The 27,730-nt window shown below is 39.0% G+C and overlaps 1 protein-coding gene across 1 annotated transcript in view; it reads right to left on the reverse strand.

The window, feature by feature from the left end:
* Positions 1-27,730, reverse strand: part of ZNF573 (zinc finger protein 573) — a 47,601-nt gene that overhangs the window by 6,080 nt on the left and 13,791 nt on the right. Inside the window, 2 exon segments of the mRNA XM_072833941.1 lie at positions 11,355-11,450; positions 15,348-15,437. Coding sequence (XP_072690042.1) covers positions 11,355-11,391 — 37 coding nt within the window. The 5' untranslated portion in view covers positions 11,392-11,450; positions 15,348-15,437.

Raw genomic sequence — 27,730 nt, forward strand, 5'->3', positions numbered from 1 at the left:
AAAGTTGTCACCTCAACACAAATAAACAATTTATGAAAACATTTAGAAAAAACATCAAAGTAAGCCAAAGGAAAACAAAGTATAAAGATAAAAAACCCAGAATGTAATGAGTTTAGAAAGAAAATCAACACATAAATTCAAAAAGATATCTCTTCGGGGTACCTGGTGGCTCAGTTGGTGAGCATCCAACTCTTGATTTCAGCTCAGGTCATGATCTCAGGGTTGTAAGATCAAGTCCTGTGTTGGGCTTGGAGCTGGGCGTGGAGCCTGCTTAAGATTCTCTCAACCGGGCAGCCCCGGTGGCTTAGCGGTTTAGCGCCACCTTCAGCCATGATCCTGGAGACCTGGGATCGAGTCCCACGTCAGGCTCCCTGCATGGAGCCTGCTTCTCCCTCTACCTCTCTCTCTCTCTGTCTCTGGTAAATAAATAAAATCTTAAAAAAAAAAAAAAAAGATTCTCTCACCCACTCCCTCAGGACCTCCCCCCTTAGTCTAAGAAAACAAACAAAAAACCAAAAAAGTATCTCTTGGAAAAAAAAATCAATGTATGATGGTACATTCGCTAAACTAATCAATAAAGGCGGGGGTAGGGGGTGGGAATAAACAAACAAGATATTATAAAAGTGAAAGACAACCATAGGAGCATATTGATCAGAAACAATCCTCCAGGGACACCTGGGTGGCTCAGCAGTTTTAGTGCCTGCCTTTGGCCCAGGGTGTGATCCTGGAGTTCAGGGATCGAGTCCCACATCGGGCTCCCTGCATGGAGCTTGCTTCTCCCTCTGCCTGTGTCTCTGCCTCTCTCTCTTTCTCTGTCTCTCATGAATGAATAAATAAAATCTTAAAAAAAAAAGAAAAAGAAAGAAAGAAACAATCCTACAAAAGACAAAAATCTGAAATAGGTTTATTTTCATGAAATAGAAAAAAATGACCAAAAAGCAAGTAGCAATAAGCACCCTGATCATTTACATTACTATCTTTAAATATCTACTATTATGATGAGAATTCTTTTTTTTTAAGATTTTATTTATTTATTCATAAGAGACACAGTGAGTGAGAGAGAGAGAGGGAGAGAGAGAGAGGCAGAGACATAGGCAGAGGGAGAAGCAGGCTCCATGCAGGGAGCCCAATGTGGGACTAGATCCCGGGACTCCAGGTACACACCCTAGGTTAAAGGCAGGCAGTAAACCACAGAGCCTCCCAGGCATCCCTGATCAGAGAATTCTGAAAGAATTAATTCCAAGAATGGGGCAGGGAAGAAACAAGATAATTCTCACAAATCTTAGGCCAAACAAGTAAGGAAAATTTAAAAGATTTATAGCTTTGTTAAAAAAAAATACATGTTTCTGAGTATTAAGCTGTGTTTGCCCAATAGTGTGGGGGGAAAAAAAGGCAGGAAAAAAATGATTGTTGGATTATGTATATATAATAATTTTAATTTATTATGTTAAATATTAACATAATTTTATATTATAATTTATATATATATAAATATATTAAGCAAATAAAAGATAATGGAGGAATCAAACTTTTTAATAGAGTTTTAACATTCCAAAACTAATAGTACAATTCAATACATGTTGTGTCTGTTGATAGAATACACATAATCACCTATGTGATGTACTTCAGTCACAAATATTTAACGTGAATCCCTCAGGACAGAAAATAATTTCCAACCTACAAAAATATGAAGGGTAGAGAATAAACAAATTGTATCATGGACAGTATTGAGACGAGTTCAAAAGATGACAAATTTTGCAATATAAGTGGCCTTGTCTCTTCAAAGTGTTAGTATCATAAATAAACAGAATGTGTTAAATTAAGAGGGATTTCAGTGTATGATAAACAGATAGAATGCACAGTCTTGCATTAGGATGCTGATTTGAACAAATGAAATTGGGCCAAATGAGGTAATATGAGTAGAATTTGGGTATTGAAGATACAATAAGATAAAAGAATATAATAGAAATATAAAATAGAAAAATCACTGATAAAGAAATCAGGTCAGGGACACCTGGGTGGTTCAGCGGTTGGGCGCCTGCCTTCGGCTCAGGACATGGTTCTGGAATCTGGGATTGGGTCCTGCATCGGGCTCCCTCTGGGGAGCCTGTTCCTCCCTCTACCTGTGTCTTTGCCTCTCTCTCTCAGTCTGTGTCTCTCATGAATAAGTAAATAAATCTTAAAAAAAAAAGAAGAAGAAATCAGGTCACAAAACAGTAAGAATATGGTGTCCCTTTGGTAAAAAGAAAAGCATATATATGCATGTGTGTATTATATCCACTAAGGTGTTACAGTGGTAGGAATAAGGTATTTTAATGTTTTGAAAAAAATTTTGTCTCTATTTTCTAATTTTTTATAATGTATATGGAGGACTGCTTAATAAGGATTATTAATTTTGTGTTCAACTATTAACACAGCATGAAATAAACCAAATATCGACACAATCCAAAGATTGAGTGGAACATTTAATAAATAAAGATCTAGAACTTCATGGCTATAAGCCAAATATTGCAGAGTTCAGTTCCTTTTCAGTCACAGACAGATTACTTATAAAAACAGGCCATAAACTGGGCTACTAAGCAAGTCTTGACATATTTCAAAGGATCAAAATCATACAGATTATGTTGACTGATCGCAAGTTATGCTAGAAATCAATATTACAAAAACAACCAATTATCAACATATATTGGGAGTTTAAGAAGTGCTTATAGTTGATCAATACACTACATGAACTGTGTCCCGTGATATAATAATTACAAACATTAAAAAACAATGTTTTGGGGCAGCCTGGGTGGCTCAGCAGTTTAGCGCCACCTTCGGCCCAGGGCGTGATCCTGGAGACCCGGGATCGAGTCCCATGTCAGGCTTCCTGCATGGGGCCTGCTTCTTTCTCTCTCTGCCTGTGTCTCTGTCTCTGTGTCTCTCATGAATAAATAAATAAAATCTTAAACAACAACAACAACAAAAAAAACCACCACGTTTTGACTGAAAAGTAAAGCCAAAAGGAACTGCACATAAGCACTACCAAGTTAGTAAATTTGTTTCTTACAGGGATGGATAATGGATGGTGGTAGCCAGTTTTCTCACTGTTAGAGACAAAAGTAACAGATAAACAAGACAAGAAGGCTATAATGCATTGTGAAATACTAGATGGGAATTGGAGTTCATCATATGAACTCATGTTTAGCTTAATGTAGACATAGACAGATAGATAATAAAACACAGCTATATGGCATGGGTGAATATGCATACATTATTGCTTAGTCAGGTCATATAGAGAAGCATTGGCATACCAGCAGCAACGAGTACACCTAGCATCCCGATCTTGGTTTCTAGATACGATTTTCCTTTTTTTAAAAAAAGTTTTTATTTATTTATTTGACAGAGAGAGAGCACAAGCAAGGGGAGCAGCAGAGAGAGAGGGAGAAGCAGACTCCCCACTAAGCAGGGAACCTGATGTGGGGCAGGATCCTAGGGCCCCAGATCACAACTGGAGCCAAAGGCAGATGCTTTACCGACTGAGCCACCCAGGTGCCCCTAAATACTACTTTTCAATAAAATGAACCAGGGATCTTAAGAGAGATGGCCAATTCTAGGACCAGGGAAAGGGAAAAAACAAAATGAATGTGAAAATAGTATCAGGAAAGAAATCCTCAAAAACCCCCAAAAGGATGGAGATATTAATGGTCATAGGAACCAAACTAAAAGAGCCATCAATGTCCAAAACAAAAGGAAGAACGTAACATTTAATTAGAACTCAAAGTGTAAAATAAATGAGTCCACACTGAAATAAGGGGAAAGAGACAAATCTTTTATACAGAATTCCAGATAAAATATATAGATTTCCTATCCTTACAGAAGCTTAATTTCCAATCCTGCACCCCTACCTCCAGGGTGAGCTACCCTTAGTGAGCTACTTCTAAAGAGTGGAATATGGAAAAGGAAAAATAGTAACTTTGAAGTGGAGAAAAGTTAACATCACCAGTCAATTCCCATGGATATCATGTACCCCTCATATCATGTGATGAAAAGGACATCTCACTTCCTTTGCAGTCTTCCTAAACATCCCTATCTCTAGTCTCATATGAGAAAAACAACAGACTCAGGTTAAGGGATATTCTGAAGGATACCTGGTAGGGTCTGTCAAGAGAGTCAAATCCCTGAAAAACAAGAAAAGATCGAAAAACTGAAAAACCAGGAAAAACCAGGAGATGTGACAAATTAATGCAATGTGGTACCCTGAATGGAAGGATCCTGGAACAGAAAGATGACATTAATGGAAAAATTGGTGAAATATACAAATGGAGCCTAGAATTTAGTTAATACCAATGTCATTTTCTTAGTTTCGACAAATGCATCTTAATGATAGTAGAAATCAGGAGAGGTCTATACAGTAAGTCTCTACTATCTTAGTAATTTTCTGTAAATCCGTAATCATTACAAAATAAAGTTTACTATGGGCAGCTCCGGTGGCTCAGCGGTTTAGCGCTGCCTTCAGCACAGGGTGTGATCCTGGAGATCCAGGATTGAGTCCCGCATCAGGCTCCCTGCATGGAGCCTGCTTCTCCCTCTGCCTGTGCCTGTGCCTCTCTCTCTCTCTGTGTTTCTCATGAATAAATAAATAAATCTTTATTTTTTAAAGATTTTATTTATTCATAGAGACAGAGAGAGAGAGAGAGAGAGAGAGAGAGAGGCAGAGACACAGGCAGAGGGAGAAGCAGGCATCATACAGAGAGCCTGACGTGGGACTCGATCCAGGGTCTCCAGGATCACGCCCTGGGCTGCAGGCAGCGCTAAACCGCTGCGCCACCGGGGCTGCCCTAAATCTTTAAAAAAAAATAAAGTTTACTAAAAAAAATAATAATTACACACTACCTCTGTAGTATTCTGGGCAAAAATGTTTAACCTTATTCTAATTATAAGAAGAAAACATGAAGCCTAGAACACAGACATTCCACAAGAAAACTAAACTAGATGCTATAAAATAATCAAACTTGAAGTGGGAAAAAAAAAGGTAGAATAACAGTAAGATAAAAAGCCTAACACCTAAATGCAGTGTATGAATCTGGAATGGATTCTAGAAGTAAATTTTACAAATGGTATTTTTTAGAAAAAGTTCGAAAACTTAAAAATGGATTCTATATTAGATGGTTAAGGCTGAATTGCTATGATAATAATAGTGTGACTATATAGAAGAAAGTCTTTATTCTTAGGAGAGACAAACAGAAGTGGTTGAGAGGTGATTAACTACTACTTACCATCAAGTGAGCCAAGAAGAAAGGTGCATATACAGAGAGAAAAGATAAAATGTTAATAACCAAAGTTAAATCTATGTGAAGGGTAATTAACTAAATATATATTTTTAATATTCTCATTTGGCTTGATAATTTTTCAAAACAAAAAACTGGGAGAAAGAAAACAGTCAATCTAAGGCAGTATTTTCTAAATTTCCAAATAGAAATTATTTTGAACCAAATTTTAATGTCTGCATCGATTTATATCTAATGTAGTTAAAGAAGTAGAAAAAATTTATAAAGGGACGCCTGGGTGGCTCAGCAGTTGAGCATGTGCCCTCAGCTCAGGGCATGATCCCAGAGTCCAGCAATCAAGTCCCACAATGGGCTCCCTGCGGGGAGCCTGCTTCTTCCTCTGCCTGTGTCTCTGCCACTCTCTGTCTCTCATGAATAAATAAATAAAATCTTTATTTTTTAAATATTTTTTAGACTTTATTTATTTATTCATGAGAGACAGAAAGAGAGAGAGAGAGAGCAGAGACACAGGCAGAGGGAGAAGCAGGTTTCATGCAGGGAGCCGACGTGGGACATGATCCTGAGTCTCCAGGATCACACCCTTGGGCTGAAGGTGGTGCTAAACCACTGAGCCACCCGGGCTGCCCAATAAAATCTTTAAAAAAAAAAAAGAAAAAGAAAAAAGAAAATGAATGAAAACTTAACAGGTTTAGATATTAATATTTTTTCATAAAAATTATAAGAGAATTAGAAAGTTTTCTCTTGAAAATATGGACCAAAATTTATAAATATCAAGAGAAAACATATAAAACACTAGCAAAGAAGTCATTCGCAAAAGGCCAGGTGTTGTATAATTCCATATAGATAAATACTCCTGACATTCAAATCTATAGACAGAAAGTAGATTAGTGGTTAGCAGAAGCTAAGAGTAGGGTATAGAGAGTGACTGCTAATGGTTATCATATTTCTTTTTGGAGTGATGGAATTACATATTGGTGATGGTTACACAAACTTGTGATTACATTAAAAACACTGACTTGTTCACTTTATTTTTTAAAGATTTATTTATTTGAGAGAGAGTGGATTGGATCTATAAGATCACAATTCTTCTTAATTTGTAAATTTAGTGCAATTCAAATAAGATACCAACAAGCTTTTTATGGAGTTAGAAAACTTAATAATCGAGTTCACGTGGAAAAACAAACATTCAAAAACAGGCAGAAAACACTGAAAACCTAAATGGGGGGCGGGGACTAGCCCTAACAAATATTAAAATGTGCTACACCGTAACCACAGTAAAAGCAAGGTGGTAGTGGTGCATGGATACACAAATAAAACAGTAGAACAGAAAAGAAAGCCCAGAAATAGACCCCAGAATATATGGAAATTTATTATATGATGAAGGAGTTATTTCAAATGAAGGGCGCAAAGACGGATGTTTAAATGAATGATATTGGGACAACTGGGGTAGCCATCTGGAAAAAGATTTCTTTAGATCCATACCTTATTTTATACACAAGAATGAACTCCAAATGGATTAGGGATTTTATTTTTTTTTATTTTTATTTTTTTTTTAAAGAAGTTCTTTTTTTTTCATTTTTATTTACTTATGATAGTCACAGAGAGAGAGAGAGAGAGAGAGAGAGAGGCAGAGACATAGGCAGAGGGAGAAGCAGGCTCCATGCACCGGGAGCCCGATGTGGGATTTGATCCCGGGTCTCGAGGATCGCGCCCTGGGCCAAAGGCAGGCGCTAAACCGCTGCGCCACCCAGGGATCCCGGATTAGGGATTTTAAATGTAAAAAATAAAATTGTACAAGTGGTAGAAGAAAAGCTGTATATTTATGAGATAGCTTCTAACCAAGACACGAAATTCAGAGATAATAAGACTGATGAATTTGACTATATTAAAAAATAAACTGCCATAATCAAAATTAAAAAAAATTGAAAAACTGGGAGAACATATTTGCAACATACACTTCAGACAAAGGGCTAATACTCCTAATATATAAAAACACTCTTAAAATTTGAGGGACAAAGGATTAAATGCCAGATAGAAAGATGGGGGAGAGACACAAACCCAATAACTCATGGAATAGAGAGAAATGGCTCTTAAACATTTTATTTTTTTTTCTCTTAAACATTTTAAAACATTTTTCACTCATTCATAGTGAAAATGCATATTGAAACAGGATACCATTTCTCACCTACCATATTTGTAAAAAATGAAAAGTATAATAATACATTCGGTTGTTGAGTTTTTATTCAAGAGTATTTATTTATGATCTGAGCAATAGGTATGTTCACTGTCTTTGAGATACTCTCATACACTGCTAGTGGAAACACAAACTGGTAAAACCCTACGGGGGGGAGAGGGGGTGCATTCTGGTAATACTGTCTTTAGAGAAACCCGGAATATGGTGTCCTTTCAGTCTAGCCAGGTGAAATTCAGCAACCTGGGTGGATTTTACCATAAATAATGAGACATATAAACATAGTTGACACATTCCAGTTCATCTGTTTTTAGGGAAGCAGAATTAATGTAGGACCAGATCCTCATGCAGAATGGGAAAGTGTTTTGTTAACCCTTTGCTGACATCACCCAAGGGTTTTCACAATGCTGTAAGGATATTAACTTATATGTAGTTGTGGGTCTTTTGCAAGTAATCTCTTCATTAAAATGTTGGTGTTTGTAAACTTATGCATAGAAGCATATTGGAATGGCCCTGTGCTTAACTCACTAAAACTAAACTGAGCCCAATGCGTCCTTCAACTAACATTTTCTCTCATTAAGATATAAGTATCTGTTAACATATGTGTAGAAGCATATGAGATAAGAGCTGGTGCCAATATATAGTTTTAGTAACACCAACGCTTTTACTTTCCCAGACACAATTCCAACACGGCGGTGGGGATCCCCTCACCCCCACCAACACCAAGCAATTCTCTGACACCAGCAGGGTGTCTGAGAATTCAACTCAATTCTGACACAATCTACCTGGAAATAGCATCAGATTCTACAGATTAAGGGCTAGTCCCTCAAGATGGCTTTCCACCCACCCCCATCTCAGACACCAATCACAAGTCCCAGGCTGTTACCTGTGCTTCTTACCAGCTACAAATTGGAGGGTCCAATGACCTCCTCCTTAGGTTCTTTTAATTTGCTAGAGTGGCTCATAGAACTCAGGGAAACGGGTACTTATGTTTATTAATTTATTAAAGGATATGATAAAGGATAGGAATCAATAGCCACATGAAAATACATAGGGCAAGATATGGGGAAAGTGTCTAGAGCTTCCATGCCCTCTCCCGGTGTGTCACTCTCCCGGTATCTACACTTATTTACCAACCTGAAAGAACCAGTTCTTCTGGGTTTTTATTGGAGGTTTTATTGCATAGTCATGATTGACTAAGTCATTGGCCATTGGACGATTCCACCTCTAGCTCATCTCCCCTCCTGAGAGGTTGAGGGTAGGACTGAAACTGTCCAATCATATGGTTGGTCCTCCTGGCAACCAGTCCTTGCCCTTGGGTGGGGTCCAGCAGTCACTTTCATGTCTTAGTTCTAAGACACTACCCAGACTTAAAAAGTGGGCTGCTCCACAGATGGTTAGGTCTGATGTAAGGATTCTCTAGGCATACTTTTCAGGGTGCTTGTGAGAAGCTCAGCCTAGACACAGGCAACTGGAACTACCAGTCATTCAATGTACCTTCCTGTCTACTACATTAGCATACTGTAACTATCCCACTGTTCTCACAGTGCAGTTTTACTTTCCTGGAGTTTCTTATACAGGCAATTGGCTTGATTGTTCATTACAAGAAGTTCTTGAAAGATCCATCAACGCTTTGATGAAAACATCAACAGAATTTGTGTTCTAGGATTCTTTGAATCCTGAGCCTCAAAATCCTTTTTTTCCCTTTTTAAAAAAAAAAGATTCCTTCTATCTATCTATCTATCTATCTATCTATCTATCTATCTAATCTTTAAATATTTTTATTTATTTGAGAGAGAGAGAGAGAGAGCAAACACAAGCAAGGGAGAGCAGCAGAGGGAGAGGGAGAAGCAGACTCCTTGCCAAGTAGGGAGCCCAATGTGGGGCTCCATCCCAGGATTCTGGGATCATGACTTGAGCTGAAGGCAGATGCTTAACTGACTGAACCACCCAGGCACCCCAAGATTTTATTTATTTGGGGGGGGAAGAGAGAGAGAGAGAGAGAGAAAGCACGAGTATGGGGAGGGACAGAGGGAGAGAGAGAGGGAGAAGCAGACTCCCTGCTGAGCAGGGAGCCCGACATGGGGCTTAATCTCAAGACCCTGGGATAATGACCTGAGCTGAAGGCAAGACACTTAAGGGGTTGGATCACCGGATATCCTGTAAGCCTCAAAATTCTTACCTAATTTCCATGGAATTTTCCCTTGTTGTATCTTTATCTACACCTAATCCTAATCACATTGAAAGACTGTCATTAAACCAAACTTCCAAATGTTAAGTAAGATCCATCCTTCCCTTTCCTCCTCTGAGACACTACCAAAGCTCTTTAGAGGTAGTGTTTTCCTTTAGCACAGTAAGCAATAAGTTCGGTTCTGTTTGATATATGGGGAGCCAGCATTCAATACTGTCAACATATTATGTATACAAGACTGTCCAGGAAGCTGTCTTGCCAAAATATATACTGTATATATAATATATGTTATATATAATATAATCTAAATCTCATTATGCCTCTTGATCCCACTACTTATTTAGAGGATATAGAGAGGTGAGAGAACATGTCTAAGTAAATCTCAAAATGGCATCAGCATAACAGAATGGAAGATGTTCCTTCAGAAAATAAATGGCTAGGAACAAAAGATAAAGAGGAAACTTAAAGATTAAAGAAGATTTTAAAAGCATGTAAAGAAATTGGAGGGAGAAAAAAGGGAAGGAACTGATTTCCATTAAAATCAGAAGAGTGGGAAGAGTGGCTACACTTAGCAAGGGGAGTGGTGTATCCCCTTGCTAAGTGATGGGGTGTGGACAAGTGAAAAACTTCAGTGTGGACTAGAAAAACTTTCCTCGTTTGGAAAGGCCAGCTTAAAGGTATAAAAGAATCTTTTGTATCATTATTACAATCTTTCTGTGACTTAAAATTATTTCATATAAGAAATTAAGAAAAAAAAAAGTTTTATTTCCTGACATGGATATAGTGACATGGATGTTTACTGCATTTAACTCATTGAGCTAGACATTTGTTTAATGTGGTTCTCCATATTTGGCTAACATTTTTAAAAAATGGTTTAAAATTAAAAATTTAAAGACATTATATAATGGATTCTAATATTTATTATTCATAGCAATTCAAATCTAATAAAACCTCATATGATCTGAATCCAACTAACAGTGTAGCTTCATTACTTATTACTCACCCCTTAGGCCTTCTATTCTGGTCTCTGATGGTCCTCTGCAAACTCACAAAGCTCTCTCTGGCCCCCTCCCTCCAGTCTACACACACACACACACACACACACACACACACACACCCAGGCATCTCCTGAGCCTTCCTAGCTGTTCATTTAGGTTGGAATATTCTTTTATATCATGTCTCCTCTGAAATGTTACCACCTTAGTAAAGTCATCTGCAACCACCTTATCTAAAATGGCCCAATTTCTGCTTACTTTCCACCAAAGCTCATTCCATTGCCTAATATTAAGTATTTTCCTGTTTATCCTTACTCTAGTACAATGTAAATTCCACGAGAGCAGGAACTTATAAGTTTTATTATCATTGCATTGATATACATGTGTGTATGCAAAAGGGGAACTGGAGAGCCAGATGAATCCAACATATAGGTAAAATATTGTGCTAATGAAAAATGAGATTCCCTGTCACTGGAAAGGGGTTTGAAATATAAGAGAAATAGGTGATGGGCAAATGGAGTAAAGTTGAAGTTTCTCCTATAGCTCCTGTTGAGACCTTCATTTCCTCCCGAGGTCACAAGCCCATGCTCCTCAAGTCTTGGTGCCTTGGAGGGCCTTACAAACAACATAGAGATGTGCTCTCCCTCTTACCACATAGGCTGCTACCAGTCCTGATGGCTTCCCTTTGCCTTCCTTGCCTTCCTTACCTGTATACTGTCTTTGTATTTCTTCCCTCAAAATCATCCAGGGTGCTTTACCTTGCTCCAATAAGTCAACCACAGCTGGCTTAGAAATGGAATGTCCTGCTTACAAGAAAAAAAATGCCACATGGTATAGAAATAAAAACAGAACTCACAAAATCTTTAGTTTTGCTTAACTTTGTAATGAAATCAAAGTTAAATGTTACTGATACACACTTCAGATAAAAGAAGGATGAGATGATCTAAGGAATCAGGCAGGTATGATCAAATTTTATTTTAATTTAAACTCATATAGATGAGTTTCTTTCTCTCTCTCTCTCTTTTTCTTTTTCTTTTTTTTTTTTTTGAGTTTCTTTCTCTTAAGAGAATATTTAACAAAGTGATTGAAAAGGTTAACAATGTTTGAGAACATTCACTGGAGCTAAGGGCCTGTGCACAAAATCTTTCTCCTCTAATATCAACCTTGTAACTTTGAGGAAGCCATTTCAACACACTGCTCCACAATGTTGGCAAGTAAAGTGTGTATGATAATACTATTATTGCATGATTATTTTATGATTAAGTTTGTATGAATACATATATTCATATTATATGTATATTATATATACATATTGTATAATATATCCATCCCTCCCCCCACCTCCTCCCAGGAAGAGTGTCATAATTGGGACATAATACCAGTTATAATTATTCTATTTCCTTAAGAGGAAAATGAGAAGCATCCTGATTCACTTACAAAATATTCATTCAATTGTAAATGTCAAGCTCATGAATTGTAACTTTCAACCATAAATCATATAAAATTAGTTGCAGGAAGTTAAATGTGTACTCTTCCATTTTAAATGAATATTGTTTATCCAGCCCACCAATATGAAAGTTATAGAGCCACAGCCAATCACAAATCTACATCTAACGATTGCTTGGCAGGTGGATCAGAGGGACACAGCAAATCCACAGCAATATTCAGCCTGAACACAATGGAAAACCAGGTTTCTTGGACAATAGCTATATATAGAATAAATAGAAGGAACTTTTGTCTAGCCCCCTGGGAAGTAAGAAGGAGAAGCAAAGACAGGAAGAGCCAGAGGGAGACGTGCATATCACTAAAAGAGAAAATGACCATGGTAAATGGCAGAGGCAGTGACAAACTGACAGGCTTTCAAGGCTTCCTCTGGGAACAACAAAAGAAAGAAAATTCAGCTTACATCTTGAAATTCACTGTGTTGAAGGTTAACACACAACAAAGCACATTCTAAATTTCTCATTGCAAATGAACTTACCCAGTGAGACCAAGTTTCTATAGTTCTCTAACATCACTCTAACATCATTCAGAGGGACTTGTACTGAATAAGTCCCTCTGAATAGGGTTCAGGTAGTCCCACTCCTGCCGAGAGAAGTCTATGGCCACATCCCTGAATGTCACTAATTCCTGAAACTGCAAACCCATGTAGTATGAAATTGAAAAAAACATTTTCAAGATAGTAAAAACAGGAGATTACAGGACTGAATTAAAGAAAAGGAGTGAGGGCAGTCCCGGTGGCGCAGCGGTTTGGCACTGCCTGCAGCCTGGGGTGTGATCCTGGAGATCTGGGATCAAGTCCCATGTCGGGCTCCCTGCATGGAGCCTGCTTCTCCCTCTGTCTGTTCTCTGCCCCTCTCTCTCTGTGTTTATGAATAAATAAATAAAATCTTTTAAAAAAAAAAGGAGTGATATAGTACAAGAGGACTAGAAACTCAAAGCTGAGTGTCTACATATTCCTGCAGAATCCTATTGCTACAGACAAATCTTTGTAAGTTATGGGCTATCACAAAACTCAGACCTGGGGCAGCCCAGGTGGCTCAGTGGTTTAGCGTCATCTTCAGCCCAGGGCATGATCCTGGAGACCCAGGATCGAGTCCCATGTGAGGCTCCCTGCATGGAGCCTGCTTCTCTCTCTGCTTTTCTCTCTCTCTCTCTCTTTGTCTCTCATGAATAACTAAATAAAATCTTAAAAAACAAAAAACAAAACAAAACAAAAACTCAGACCTACTAGGGAATGGATAAAATTAAAGTTTTTTTCCTAGTCAATAAAGTATAATGCACAATCACATAGTCAGCTAGTTGCATGAGATATAAATTCTCAAAAAAAAAAATTAGGGGGATCCCTGGGTGGCTCAGAGGTTTGGCGCCTGCCTTTGGCCCAGGGCGCAATCCTGGAGTCCCGGGATCGAGTCCCACATCGGGCTCCCGGCATGGAGCCCGCTTCTCCCTCCTTCTGTGTCTCTGCCTCTCTCTCAATCTCTGGGTCTATCATGAATGAATGAATGAATGAATGAATGAATGAATAAATAAATAAATAAATCTTTTTAAAAAATGAGGTTCTAAATTACTTTCCCTTTAAACAAAGATGGGATTTCCCTGTCATACTGAACATAAAAATTTCTGTATTAAATAAAAGCTTTTGAAAAAAGTTTGACATTTTTTTCTTTCTTTTTTTTAAGATTTTATTTATTCACAAGAGACAGGGAGAGAGAGACAGAGACACAGGCAGAGGGAGAAGCAGGCTCCATGCAGGGAGCCTGATGTGGGACTCAACCCTGGGACTCCAGGATCACGCCCTGAGCCAAAGGCAGCCGAAGGCAGACACTTAACCAGAGCCACCCAAGCTTCCCAGTTTAACATTTCTTTCTTTCTCTCTCTTTTTTTTTTTTAATAAAGGGCTTTTCTTTTCTTTTTTTTTTAAGATTTTATTTATTATTTATTCATAGAGACACAGCTAGAGGGAGAGGCAGAGACACAGGCAGAGGGAGAAGCAGGCACCATGCAGGGAGCCGGATGTGGGACTCAATCCCAGGTCTCCAGGATCACGCCCTGGGCTGCAGGCGGAGCTAAACTGCTGCGCCACTGGGGCTGCCCCCCAGTTTAACATTTCTATAAGCATTGAATTCATCCTTTGTCAGAACATATCATTTAAGCATTTTTCTTTGTTTTGACAAATAAATTATGGCTGTGTCCCAATCCATTTTATTATAGATATCTCAGACTTAATCCATCCCTGACATTTATATACTTGGTTGGACAAAATTTCAAAGGTCTTCATCAATTCTAGAAATCAACATATTTATCCTCCTTAGAATAATATTCTCATCCATTGTCATCTTCTGTCAGTTAATCAATATTTTCCTTGTTCTTAACTGTATGCTGAAGGATGAGCCTTAATTAAATAGATGTCATCCAAATTCAACAGATCAGATTCAATCACAAAATAGATATATTTGTCTCTCAAGAATTCCTTAAAAAGATGCATGACCCAAATGTTTCCAAGCATTCTACATGTTCAAGAAGAGATACCATCACATGCTAAGACTGAGACCAATTGATACCAATATCCATCTCATCTGCTTAGAAAATTCAGGTCTATGGAGAATTTTAAAGTCTACCTGTGGTAATTAAATGGGACCAACACCTCTAATTCATCAAGTCAGAGACCTATAAAGGAAACTCAAATATTTTGTTTATGGGACTTTATTCTTTTACTGCTTCATCATAGCCTTTGATTGAAGAATAAGCATAGAAATGGATTGAGTAAATTGGATAATAAAAACAAAAACTGGATAGCAAAACACCTATTAGAAGGAAACTGAGCTATTTGGTATCACTTTTTTTTTTTTTTATTTTAGGACACACTGTAGAGCAGATAACTGAATGTGACCCTCTTAAGTAGGAAGCTTTGGGTTAATTTTTTTTTTTTTATTAAATTTTATTTATTTATGATAGTCACATAGAGAGAGAGAGAGAGAGGCAGAGACACAGGCAGAGGGAGAAGCAGGCTCCATGCACCGGGAGCCCGACGTGGGATTCGATCCCGGGTCTCCAGGATCGCGCCCTGGGCCAAAGGCAGGCGCCAAACCGCTGCGCCACCCGGGGATCCCAGCTTTGGGTTAATTAATCAAAAAACCCACATAGATTAAAATCATAATATCGCAGGAAGACATGAATAATCAAAATAATCAACTTACACAGGTCATGGTTTTAGAAATGTAAGACCGGATCAATGCTCCTTGGTGTTCTTCCACTGAAAAAAATTTCAAATTCTAGAGAATCCAGAGCTGAGAAAAGAAAAAATAGTGTTAGTGTTCCTAATATGATTTAATTTAATAAAATCTTTTTGTTCCCCCATCCTTCTTCTAAAATTAGCCCCCACTACTGTACACACAATTTAGGGAAAAGTAGAAGATGGATCTATGGTCTCTGCCAAGTCCCAGGATACCAGACTACACAAAGGTCGTTGTGTAGAATAAGTCACTTCTGGTACTGACGCTAGGTCCAAACACAGGAGCAGGAGCTCTCCTAGACAAGCTCCCATGTTGGGAAGGCTGATCTAGTCCTAAGATTGGACTGCTTAGTATTTTTTTTTTTTTTTAAGCTCAGTCTTTCCATGAGTGGATCCACCTGCCTTAATTCCCACCTTCCAAGGCTGAAAGAGGCCTCATCATATAAACTACAGGTTCTTTAATGGCCACAGGGTCCACTGAAGTTGGTCAATATGTGGGAAATGAACACAAGGAATTGCCTAGGCCCAGGTTCTGTATTTTGAGTCCAGCCAAGCTGACTACTTAAATACTAAATATACAGGCAACAGAATAGAGAGTGGCCACTAAATGCTAAATAGGAAAACATATTTAAGGACATGGAAAATATTACAGATATACTATCAATAGAAAAATAAGGTAAGGGCAGCCCGGGTGGCTCAGCGGTTTAGTGCCGCCTTTAGCCCAGGGCCTGATCCTGGAGACCTGGGATCGAGTCCCACGTCGGGCTCCCTGCATGGAGCCTGCTTCTCCCTCTGCCTGTGTCTCTGCCTCTCTGTGTGTGTGTCTCTCATGAATAAATAAAGTCTTAAAAAAAAAAAAAAGATTAAAAAAATAGGAGCACAGCTGGCCCCTGGGTGGCTCAGTGGTTGAACATCTGCCATTGGCCAGGTCATGATCCCAGAGTCCCAGGATGGAGTCCTGCATCAGCCTACCTGCAGCAGGCCTACCTTTCCCTCTGCCTATATTTCTGCTTCTCTGTGTCTCTCATGAATAAATAAATAAAATCTTAAAAAAAAAATAGAAGCTGGGACACCTGGATGGCTCAGTGGTTGAACATCTGCCTTTGGCTCAGGGTGTGATCCTGTGGTCCAGGATCGAGTTCCACATCGGGCTTCTTGCAGGGAGCCTGCTTCTCCCTCAGCCTATGTCTCTGCCTCTCTCTGTGTGTCTCTCATTAATGAATGAGTAATATCTTTTTTAAAAAATTGCACAACATGATAAGATCATTAAAAAGATAGACACTGGGGGACAGGGAATAGGATATCAATAGATTGAAAGGTCTGGTAATTTATACATTTTGTTACATTATATAATCCTATGTTACCATGATTTTTTTCAGATTTTTAAAAATTTTTATTTATTTATGATAGTCAGAGAGAGAGAGAGAGAGAGGCAGAGACACAGGCAGAGGGAGAAGCAGGCTTCATGCACCGGGAGCCCGATGTGGGATTCGATTCCGGGTCTCCAGGATCGCGCCCTGGGCCAAAGGCACGCGCCAAACCGCTGTGCCACCCAGGGATCCCTACCATGATTTTTTAAATAGGTGTAATCTTGGTTGTTTTTTTAAAATATATTTCATAATTATTTTAACAGTGGCCATATGTTAACTTAAAAATTTATACGTATACAAATGTATATGTTAGAAGAAGCTATTCTCCAAAAAGTAGAGACTTCATTTAGTTTTAAAACATTCTCTGGGATCCCTGGGTGGCGCAGCGGTTTGGCGCCTGCCTTTGGCCCAGGGCGCGATCCTGGAGACCCGGGATCGAATCCCACATCGGGCTCCCGGTGCATGGAGCCTGCTTCTCCCACTGCCTGTGTCTCTGCCTCTCTCTCTCTCTCTCTCTCTCTCTCTGTGACTATCATAAATAAATTAAAAAAAAAAAAAACATTCTCTTCTTGAGCTTAGAAAAAAAGCTCTGAGTACTCTAAAGTCTTCTTGACCCCAAGAAGGCTTTATCTTGACATTTAGCACAATGTGTTCCAGACAACTGCCAAATCAACATCCTATTAGTCTCATTCTGCATCTAAACATCAGTTGAGGAAAAAAATTAGAGCCTGACGCAGGGCTGGATCCCATGATCCTGAGATCACGAACTAAGCCAAAACTAAGAATCCAATACCCAACCAACTATACCACCCAGGCACCCCTTAAAAAATGATTTAAAAATGCTATGTTAGCTGATAACCACATTTTCTGGTAATTGATTTTAACTGACAAATCTATGCTCCTACGAGGTGAAAATATTGAGAAAGGTTTTTCAAGAAATAAAGAGCCTTCACATGCACAGAGACATAATGAAACCCATGGATTTCTTTCATAAATTAAGAGTTGGAAATCCTTTGTCATTTTATATCATCAAATAAGGTTATTTTATATTACAGAATCAAGACCACAAATATATGCTTATAGATAAAAACTGGAAAAATCTATATCAAAATATAATTGGTGATTAATGCTGTGGGGAGTGGGGAAGGAGAAGGACATGGTAACAACAGACTATGGGTAATTTTATCTTTCTTATTCATTAATTCTTTAGGTTACTGGATTCTCTTGCAATGGTGAGATATAATTCCTACCTGAAAATATAGCACCAATATTATCCAAAATATTTTTGAAGTAAAATTATAATTTTGAAGTAAAATTAGGGAGAATCTTTCCACTTATAAACTGTGAATTCTAACTCTGAATTGGAAAAACAATGTTATTGAAATAAATTTCACCTACCATTTCTTGGACAATCCTTAAATAATATCATCAGTATAAATGAAAAAGTTTCACTACCAGTATTTTTCTTGAATGAACATAATTCGGGTAAATGGAATTAGTAGGTTGAATATGTAAAAAGCAGACAAAGTTCTGCACACAATAGATTCTCAATAAATGTACATACCTATGTCTTCTTCACACATATATAATTGAAATAACATTTTGGATACATACCTTCTAAGATGTCTTATATAACCTTGTAGTGTTAAATGAGATTCTTAAATAATTTAAAAAATGCTTTGGAATAATACTTTTCACAGCTATGAATATTGCTTTATATGACAGATTTCATATAAAGCATATAAAGCACTTCATATTTTCCTATGAAGAATCTTTTTTTTTTCTTTAAAGATTTTATTTTTTCATGAAAGACACAGAGGAGAGAGAGAGAGACAGAGACACATAGGCAGAGGGAGAAGCAGGCTCTATGCAGGGAGCCTGATATGGTACTCGATCCCGGAACTCCAGGATCACACCCTGGGTCAAAGGCAGGCACTAAACCACTGAGCCACCCAGGGATTCCCAGAATATTTTCTTTTAAAGATTGATTTATTTAACAGAGAGAGCGAGAGAGAGAGAGCCTGTAGTGGGGAGGGACAAAGGAAGAGGGAGAGAGAGAGAATCTCAAGCTGACTCCCTGGTGAGTGTAGAGCCTGACATGAAGCTCCATCCCACGACCCTGAGATCATGAGTTGAATTGAAACCAAGAGTTGGATGCTTAACTGACTAAGCCAGCTAGGTGCCCCAGGAAGAATCTTTATAAGCATAATTTCACTGGCTGCATGTTATTTTATCTCATGTATGTGGGATTTACTAAACCATTTTTGTAATCTTGAACACTTTATACAAGATTGTACCTCTTATTACCATTTTGTTTCCAAATCAATATTTCTGATTTTTTTGATCATATTCACTTTTGATAATCAATAAACACACACTTCTGGATACCGTTTCAAATGATCTGTGGACTCGTAGAAGTTCACAAGAGCAATCAAAGAACTAATGATTAAGAACTCTTGTTTTTAACCAGGTGAGCCTCTGGATAACTTTCTTACCTTACAAATAACCATCAATTACCTTCATATTTCCATTACTATTGGACCCTAAAGGAAAACTGCCCACAATCACAAGTTAATATTTATTGAGCACTCCTATGTTCCAAGTTCTGTTGTCATGAGCTTTTTATTTTTTTAAATATTTTATTTATTTATTTATTCATGAGACACCGATTGAGAGAAAGAGAGGGATAGAGAGAGGCAGAGACACAGGCAGAGGGAGAAGCAGGCTCCCTGCAGGAAGCCCGACATGGGACTCAATCCTAGGTCTCCAGGATTAGGCCTTGGGCCAAAGGCAGGCAGTAAACCGCTGAGCCACCCGGGCTGTCTGAGCTTTGTATTTTTATCCTTGTTATATCCCTATGAAGTATGAGTGCTGTGGAACACGGATGCTGTATGAATACACCAAGCTCATACGGCTAGGAAGTGGCAGGGCCAAGGTTCAAACCAAATATTGGATATCCAGGGCCCATCCTCTTCAACATCATACCACACTGCCTCTCACAATCCACACAAGGATATACACCTGAACAAAACTCAGGCTACCAGACCACAAATAACACCTGTAGTACTACTCATTTTAACTTAAGGATCACCTGAACATATTCCTCCCCTTGTTCACACAGATCTTTATCCTCAAACACCCAATTACAGTCCCACTTCCAAAAGCTTCACAAAGCAGACGAGTTTGTTATTTGTTGATTATTAGGCCTCTGCAGAATATCAGAGATCTGTGATGTATGATTCCACATAAACCTATGCTGCTTTGCCTAATCACCATCTAAAATAAAGACCAATTGTCTAATTCAGGTGATCTGCCAATTGAATATGTGACTATTATCTGGAGAAGACAGAGAAAATAAGAGCCACATGAAGGAAGATTTATCTCAATGACTTCTATCCATCAACTTGGGATGGAACGTATAAAGATGATCTCTACCTAGTATACACTTCAGGCAAAGAAAATCAAATGTTCTCATGTCCAAATAAAAATTCTGTGAGGGGATCCCTGGGTGGCGCAGCGGTTTGGCGCCTGCCTTTGGCCCAGGGCGTGATCCTGGAGACCCGGGATCGAGTCCCACGTCGGGTTCCCGGTGCATGGAGCCTGCTTCTGTCTCTGCCTCTCTCTCTCTCTCTGTGTGACTATCATAAATAAATAAAAAAAATTAAAAAAAAAACTATATCATTAAAAAAAAGAAAATTCTGTGAACAAGAAAATTCACCTGAAGTTTGACTGTTTTTGGCATTGGCAATATTTCTTAACATCCATTATTTTTGTAATGCATCAACTCTTTTCTACTCCTTGGGTTCCTTCTTTTGGAGAATGGCAAGAATGGAGAAGTGGATCATGACCTCATATACAAAACCAGGAAACAGGAGAGGGGCAGAAACCTAAATCTGAGTTCACAGAGGGTTCCTGCAGTCAGAGCTGTGGTAATGCTGTGGTTCTGGACCCATAGCTGCTCCCACAGGCTCCAAAGACAGGGCTTCCACCAGTGTGTGCACCCCCCCCCCCCAATGTCTTTACAAAAGACAAGCTTAAAAGGCTTTAAAAACTCCTTTGGGCTCTAAAAATTCCTACCTTAAGTTGATATGTGCATTTTTTTTTAAGATTTTTTAAATTTATTCATGAGAGAGAGAGAGAGGCAGAGACACAGGCAGAGGGAGAAGCAGGCTCCATGCAGGGAGCCCGACATGGAGACTCGATCCAGGTTCTCCAGGATCACGCCCTGGGCTGAAGGCAGCGCTAAACCACTGAGCCACCAGGGCTGCCCGATGTGTGCACTTTCTTGCTGGAAACCTTCATGCTAGTGCAAAACATTACCTCTCTTGAGATCATTTCTTTGTTGCAGCTGCACGTGGCTGTGAGATGAGAGGTTAGAAGAACTAGTACATAATCAAGAGCCACTGGTCAGTGACATGCAGAGGCCACAACCTATACTCACATAACGGCCATTCGTCCTAGTCAAAGGAACACAATCAGACGCAACTCTGGAGGTCACAATCGCATAGGCCTTCACAAGAGTCCCACCCAGCCCGTTATACACACAGACATGTCCACCACATGCTCACTCCCACCCTTGGTCACCCTGTCACACAATCTCTCTTCTGCTTCTTAGGCACCTACGAATGTAATATATCCTGTATACCTGCTGGGCCCCTCACCTAGCACCTAAATTTATCAACCTCTAATCTCACTGCTGGTTTAAGTGTGGCACTGATTACTGGTGCAGGATGTCCTGCAGTGGTTTGTTCCTCTGACACCACCATCTCATCACATGGCGCCCATAATCCCCAGGACACCAGATCCCTCCCCCGCCCCCCAACACCAAGCCAGGTTAATGCAGCCTAAATGACCTCTGGGAAATCTGACCTTTAAGAAAAGAACTTCTTGGCTGTGAGAGATCCACTGTTCAAATGGCTCTACTGCATTTTGGACCTGCCTCTAAATGAGCTGTATCCGCAGTGAGTTGCCAAGCTTGGCCTTCACATTTTCAGCCTGAGCTGCAGTAGTAAATGGGCTGGTCCTTCCAGAAAGCCAAAGGAAACTGTTGAGCCTATAGCCCCATGTAGACGTGTTCAGACACTCAGGCTGCGTTTGGTGTGCTATCTGGCCATGGTGGTGTGGGAGGGACCTGGGATGTGGCTACTGTACTCTCAGTGAGAGCCCAGCCTGAGTACAATTGAACCCTGACAACGTTTTTGAAACATATTTTTAATTCCGAATATGCATGGAGCCCGATGTGGGACTCAATCCTGGGTCTCCAGGATTACGCCCTGGGCTGAAGGCGGCGCCAAACGGCTGAGTCACCAGGGCTGCCCTGGAATCCATTTTTGAAACCATGACTGGGAGACCACAGCCCGACCCTTAATTCTTCCTATGTATCTAGAGCTTCTCAAACATCCACTGACAAACAGCAATAGCACTACAAGTTAGGTGCTGTTTTTATGTCATTTCAGTGACAAGAAAACCAAGGCTCAGGAAGATCAATTCAAATATTTGGAGTCTCTCAAATACTAAGTGAGCACAGCTGGGAATTAAATAGTATCTTCTTAACTTCAGATACAATGGTAAAGGCAGACAATACAATGACCTGACAACAAAGGGATGTCAAACAATTTATAGATACCCTCTTCTTAAAATGTCAAGAGGCCCTTGGAACATGGGTATCATATCTCAAGTCTGGAGATGGGAAAATAGAAAGTAAAGGATCTACATAACTTCATTAAGATCAAACCAGTAAGGAGAGATAAAGATCAGAACCTAGGTGTTTCTAAATTCAATGGACGGGTCACAATCAATTCTCACCTTTTCCCTTCATTCAAAATAACTCCTCAAAACTCTGACGTTATCAAGGCAAACTTTTACCCTTGAGGTTTATACAAATGCCTAAGAATAAGACTTCCCCCCAACTGTAAACACTATCTCCACAAACCACAGGAACAGAGCCCCATGAAGGCAGAGACTTTTCCATAACTATGCTCCCATCACCTAGAATAGTGCCTTTTCTGTATTAGGTGTTCATTAATTACAGCAGAAGGATGAATATTCCTGTGATTTCCCCTTCACCTCATAACTATCCTGCCTTCCAAGCCTTCCAAGTCTCTGTATCTAAAATCTGCTCTGAGTGACACCTCTCCTTACACACACAGAGAAATGTGTATATTACAAAGATTATTACCAAAAAAAAAAAAAAAGATTATTACCTCATAAGAATTCATACTCCGTGGTTTAATGATTCAAATAGATACTTAGCTATTGTCTGATTGAATTTCTGATTGAATCTTCACTCAAAGGAAACAGCTGATTAAACGGTTGCTTAAAAAAAAGATAATTCCTCCGTGTAAAATTAATAGACTAATAAACCATTCATTGACTATGTACCACCTTACCATCAAATCCCATTCTGTCTTCCCTTCTTGCCCAGTATAGGCCCTCATTACAACCACTCTTTTGCTTAAACCCTCATCTCCAAGTTCCTTTTGCTTCACATGTGCTGAAAGGTCAGCACCTTAATTAAACCCAAGCTTTTCTCACTCTACACTTGATCTTAAGCAACTGATATAGTCAAAGAAAACCACAAGCAGACTAGACTCATATTAAAATCATGACCATAAACCAGAAATGGAATATTAACACTGCCCAGCATTCCTGTTTTCTATTTTCCTAATCACTTCCATTTTTTCACTGAGACTATCAGTGTACAAGAAAATCTTGGCTGATAGTGAAACCACATGATATTAGAAATGTAGGTCTCAACAATAAAATAGTAGGAAGTCAAAGGAGCACTGTGGTCTTACAACTTTAAAAGAATAAGTTACAGCTTTGTCTCAAAAAAACCTAAACAACAAAACAATTTTGGTCCATCAGTCACTTTCATATGTAATCTCTGCACTCATATTTGGATCCATAAGACGTGCAAGTCTTGGAGAGTTTTTGATTCTATGACTTAAAGGAAGGAAAAACAAATTCAGAACAAGAATCTGCACGCTGTGAGCCAAATCCTTCATACATTCTGTTTTTGTAAGCTTCATTGCAACACAGCCATGTGGTAATCCATTCCTTTCTGTATTGTCTGGCTGCTTTTATATTCCCATAGCAGAGTTGAATGGTTGTAACAGATCATATGACCTACAAAGCTGAAGGTATTTACTATCTAGCTCTTTATGGTAAAAGTCTGAAAACCCCTGATCATAGCAAATCGCATCAACATGACTTGTCACTGGTGATACTGACTTGGACCATTTGGTTAAGGTGGTATCTGCAGATTTCTCCAATGTCGGGTACCACTTCTCACTTTCCATATTCTTTTCTTTGGCATCAAGTCACTAATTCCACCTATATTTATGGGGAGGGAAATTAAACTTCACATATAAATTATTTGTAATAGTTCTCTAAGGAAGATTTGTTCTTTCTGCCTCTGTTACTTATTCAGTCATATTTTTGTATATAAGTATGGACTCATACATTTTATTCTGTGGATTTTAATCCAGTACTGCCATTATTTTCTTGCTCAAATTGTTCTAGGTTTGGTCACTAGGAACTCTTTCAGATTGGTTCCTATGTCCTCAATATGCCACTATTCTTTTGTGAGCACTTTCTTTCTCACACTATACCTTCCAGGTTCATTTTGTATTTTTCTCTGCTTCAGTCCTAGAATCAGTCATTACTCCAAGGAGCCTTTGTTCTTTTTATTGGAGAATAGTATTTAGAAAACAGAATCTGAGTGCTACGGGTACTCACGGATACTGAACCATTACTGCTTCTAGGCCCTCTCAACAGACAAAGCTGAGAAATATATGTGTGGATGCTGGTCCATGCACACATCTGTATTTCTGTATCTATCTATATGTAACATGAGTTCATATTGATAACTCCAATCTAGCACCAAAGAGGTGCTGGATTGGAGCATGTGGGTGGATAGATGGTGCCTAGGGGCACCTGGGTGGCTCAGTGGTTGAGCATCTGCCTTTGGCTCAGGTCCTGATCCCCTGGTCCTGGGATCAAGTTCCATATGTTAAAGTTTTAGAACTGCTGATATAATTACATCAATTGTAAATTGTCTAATGATTACAATTAAAAGAGATTGCCATGGGACGGCTGGGTAGCTCAGCGGTTGGGCGCCTGTCTTCGGCTCAGGGCATGATCCTGGAGTCTCAGGGTCAAGTCCCATATCGGACTCCCTGCAGGGAGCCTGTGTCTGCCTGTGTCTGTGTCTCAGCCTCTCTCTCTGTGTGTCTCATGAATAAATAAATAAAATCTTAAAAAAAAAAAAAAGAGAAAGATTGCCAGTCTGGCTTTTTAAAGAAAGAGTAAAACAATATTGGATGCTCCTATAAGAAACTCATTTTAAATACCTACATATTTCTCTGTTATTTATGTATATATTTCATATACATATTTAGTATGTATTATATACATATATATGAAAGGTCAAAAGTAAGAGAATAGACAGGGAGTATCATGAAATTACTAAAACAGGGCAGCCCCGGTGGCACAGTGGTTTAGCACCGCCTGCAGCCCAGGGTGTGATCCTGGACACCCTGGATCAAGTCCCACATCAGGCTCTCTGCATGGTGCCTGCTTCTCCCTCTGCCTGTGTCTCTGCTTCTCTCTCTCTCTCTCTCTCTCTCTCTGTCTCTATGAATAAATAAAGTCTTAAAAAAAAAAGAAATTACTGGGTAGCCCCAGTGGCGCAGCCGTTTAGTGCCGCCTGCAGCCCGGGGCGTGATCTGGAGACCCTGGATCGAGTCCCGCGTCAGGCTCTCTGCGTGGAGCCTGCTTCTCCCTCTGCCTGTGTCTCTGCCTCTCTCTCTCTCTCTCTCTCTGCATCTCTACGAATAAATAAATAAAATCTTAAAAAAAAAAAAAAAGAAATTACTAAAACAGTGTAGTGGCTATGATAATATCAGATAAAGTAGACTTCAAAACAAGGAATATTCCTAGGGTAAAAAGGTTTTTCATTACAATAGTCAATTACTCAATCTCACATAAAAAATGTGAATGTAGGGGATCCCTGGGTGGCGCAGCGGTTTGGCGCCTGCCTTTGGCCCAGGGCGCGATCCTGGAGACCCGGGATCGAATCCCACATCGGGCTCCCGGTGCATGGAGCCTGCTTCTCCCTCTGCCTGTGTCTCTGCCTCTCTCTCTCTCTCTCTCTCTCTGTGTGACTATCATAAATAAATAAAAATTTTTTAAAAATGTGAATGTAAACAATAAGCTTCAAAACAGAGGAAATAAAACTAACAGAGGAGAGAATAGAAAAAAACAAAATTAAAAAAAAAGAAAAAACAAAATTATACTCAGGAGGCTTCAACATCTTTCTCTCAGTAAATAAACAGTAAATCAGTAATTATAAAAAAGACAACACTACCAACCAAATAGACCTAATTGACAATTATAGAAACCTCTGCCTAACAGAATATCTATTCCTTTAGGTGCATATGAAATACTGACCAGGACTGGGATCCCTGGGTGGCGCAGCGGTTTGGCACCTGCCTTTGGCCCAGGGCGCGATCCTGAAGACCCTGGATCGAATCCCACATCGGGCTCCCGGTGCATGGAGCCTGCTTCTCCCTCTGCCTGTGTCTCTGCCTCTCTCTCTCTCTCTCTCTCCCTGTGTGTGTGTGACTATCATAAATAAATAAAAATTTATTAAAAAAAAAAAGAAATACTGACCAGGACAGACCATATGTTGGAAAATAAAATTATAATCTCAATAAATTTAGAAATTTTCAATCAAATGGAGTATATTCTCAGACCCCAATTACTAAAAGTAATCAGAAATATCTGGGAAATGTTCAGAAGTTAGGAACTACATATTTATATAATCCAGGAGTCAAAGAAGAAATTTCAAGTGGAGCTTAAAAATATATTCACCTGGATAATAATGAACATAGAACACAGCAAAATTTGTGACATTCAGCTAAAAAAAAAAGGACTTAAAAGGAATAGCTAAAATTCAAAAGACTGAAAATGAGAATGGTAACAGAGATGTGGATTCATTGGAAGCGTTATACATTAATAGGAGACTATAAAATAGTTTTAAAAATTGGAAAACAGCTTGACAATTCATTCTAAAGTCAAACACATAACGATCATACTACCTAGCAACTTCACACCTAAGTGTTTATCTAAGAGAAATAAAAACTGAGCCTAATTGACACCTAATTGACAATTATAGAAACCTCTGCTTTCTTTCAGATTGGTTCCTATGTCCTCAATATGCCACTATTCTTTTGTGAGCACTTTCTTTCTAGCATACCAGAAAGACATTCCCTTATCAGCTTTAATTATAATAACACAAAACTGGAACAACCAAAATGTTAACAAGAGAAAGGATGACATTATGATAGATCCATATATTGGAATACTATTCAATTATATTTTGTTTGGAACTGATATATGCAACAACATGGATGACTCTAAAAATAATTATGCTGAAAGGAAGAAACAAGACAGAGTACATACTCTTTGATTCTATTTGTATACAAATCTAGAAAGCGTAAACTAATTTATATTAAAACAGACAGCAGGGCAGCCCCGGTGGCGCAGTGGTTTAGCACTGCCTGCAGCCCGGGGTGTGATCCTGGAGACCCAGGATCGAGTCCCACATCGGGCTTCTTGCATGGAGCCTGCTTCTCCCTCTGCCTGTGTCTCTGTGCCTCTCTCTCTCTCTGTGTGTCTCTCATGAATAAATAAATAAAATCTTAAAAAAAAAAAAGACAGCAAAAAAAAAAAAAAACCAGACAGCAGATCAGTAATTCCTAGAGGCAGAGTCGGAAAGGACAGTGAAGGTTGGGAGGGAAGGATTATCAAGGCTTTGGGGGATGATGGATTTGTTCCTTATTTTGATTGTAGTGGTTGTTTCATGGAAATATACACATTTCACAATGAATTGATCTGTACTTATGTGCGGTGGTGGATGTTAACCAGACTTATTGGAGTGATCATTTCACAATGTAAGCAAATATCAAATCAT

The sequence above is a fragment of the Canis lupus genome, chromosome 1, assembly GCF_048164855.1.
Source record: "Canis lupus baileyi chromosome 1, mCanLup2.hap1, whole genome shotgun sequence".
In the NCBI taxonomy this organism is placed as follows: domain Eukaryota; kingdom Metazoa; phylum Chordata; class Mammalia; order Carnivora; family Canidae; genus Canis; species Canis lupus.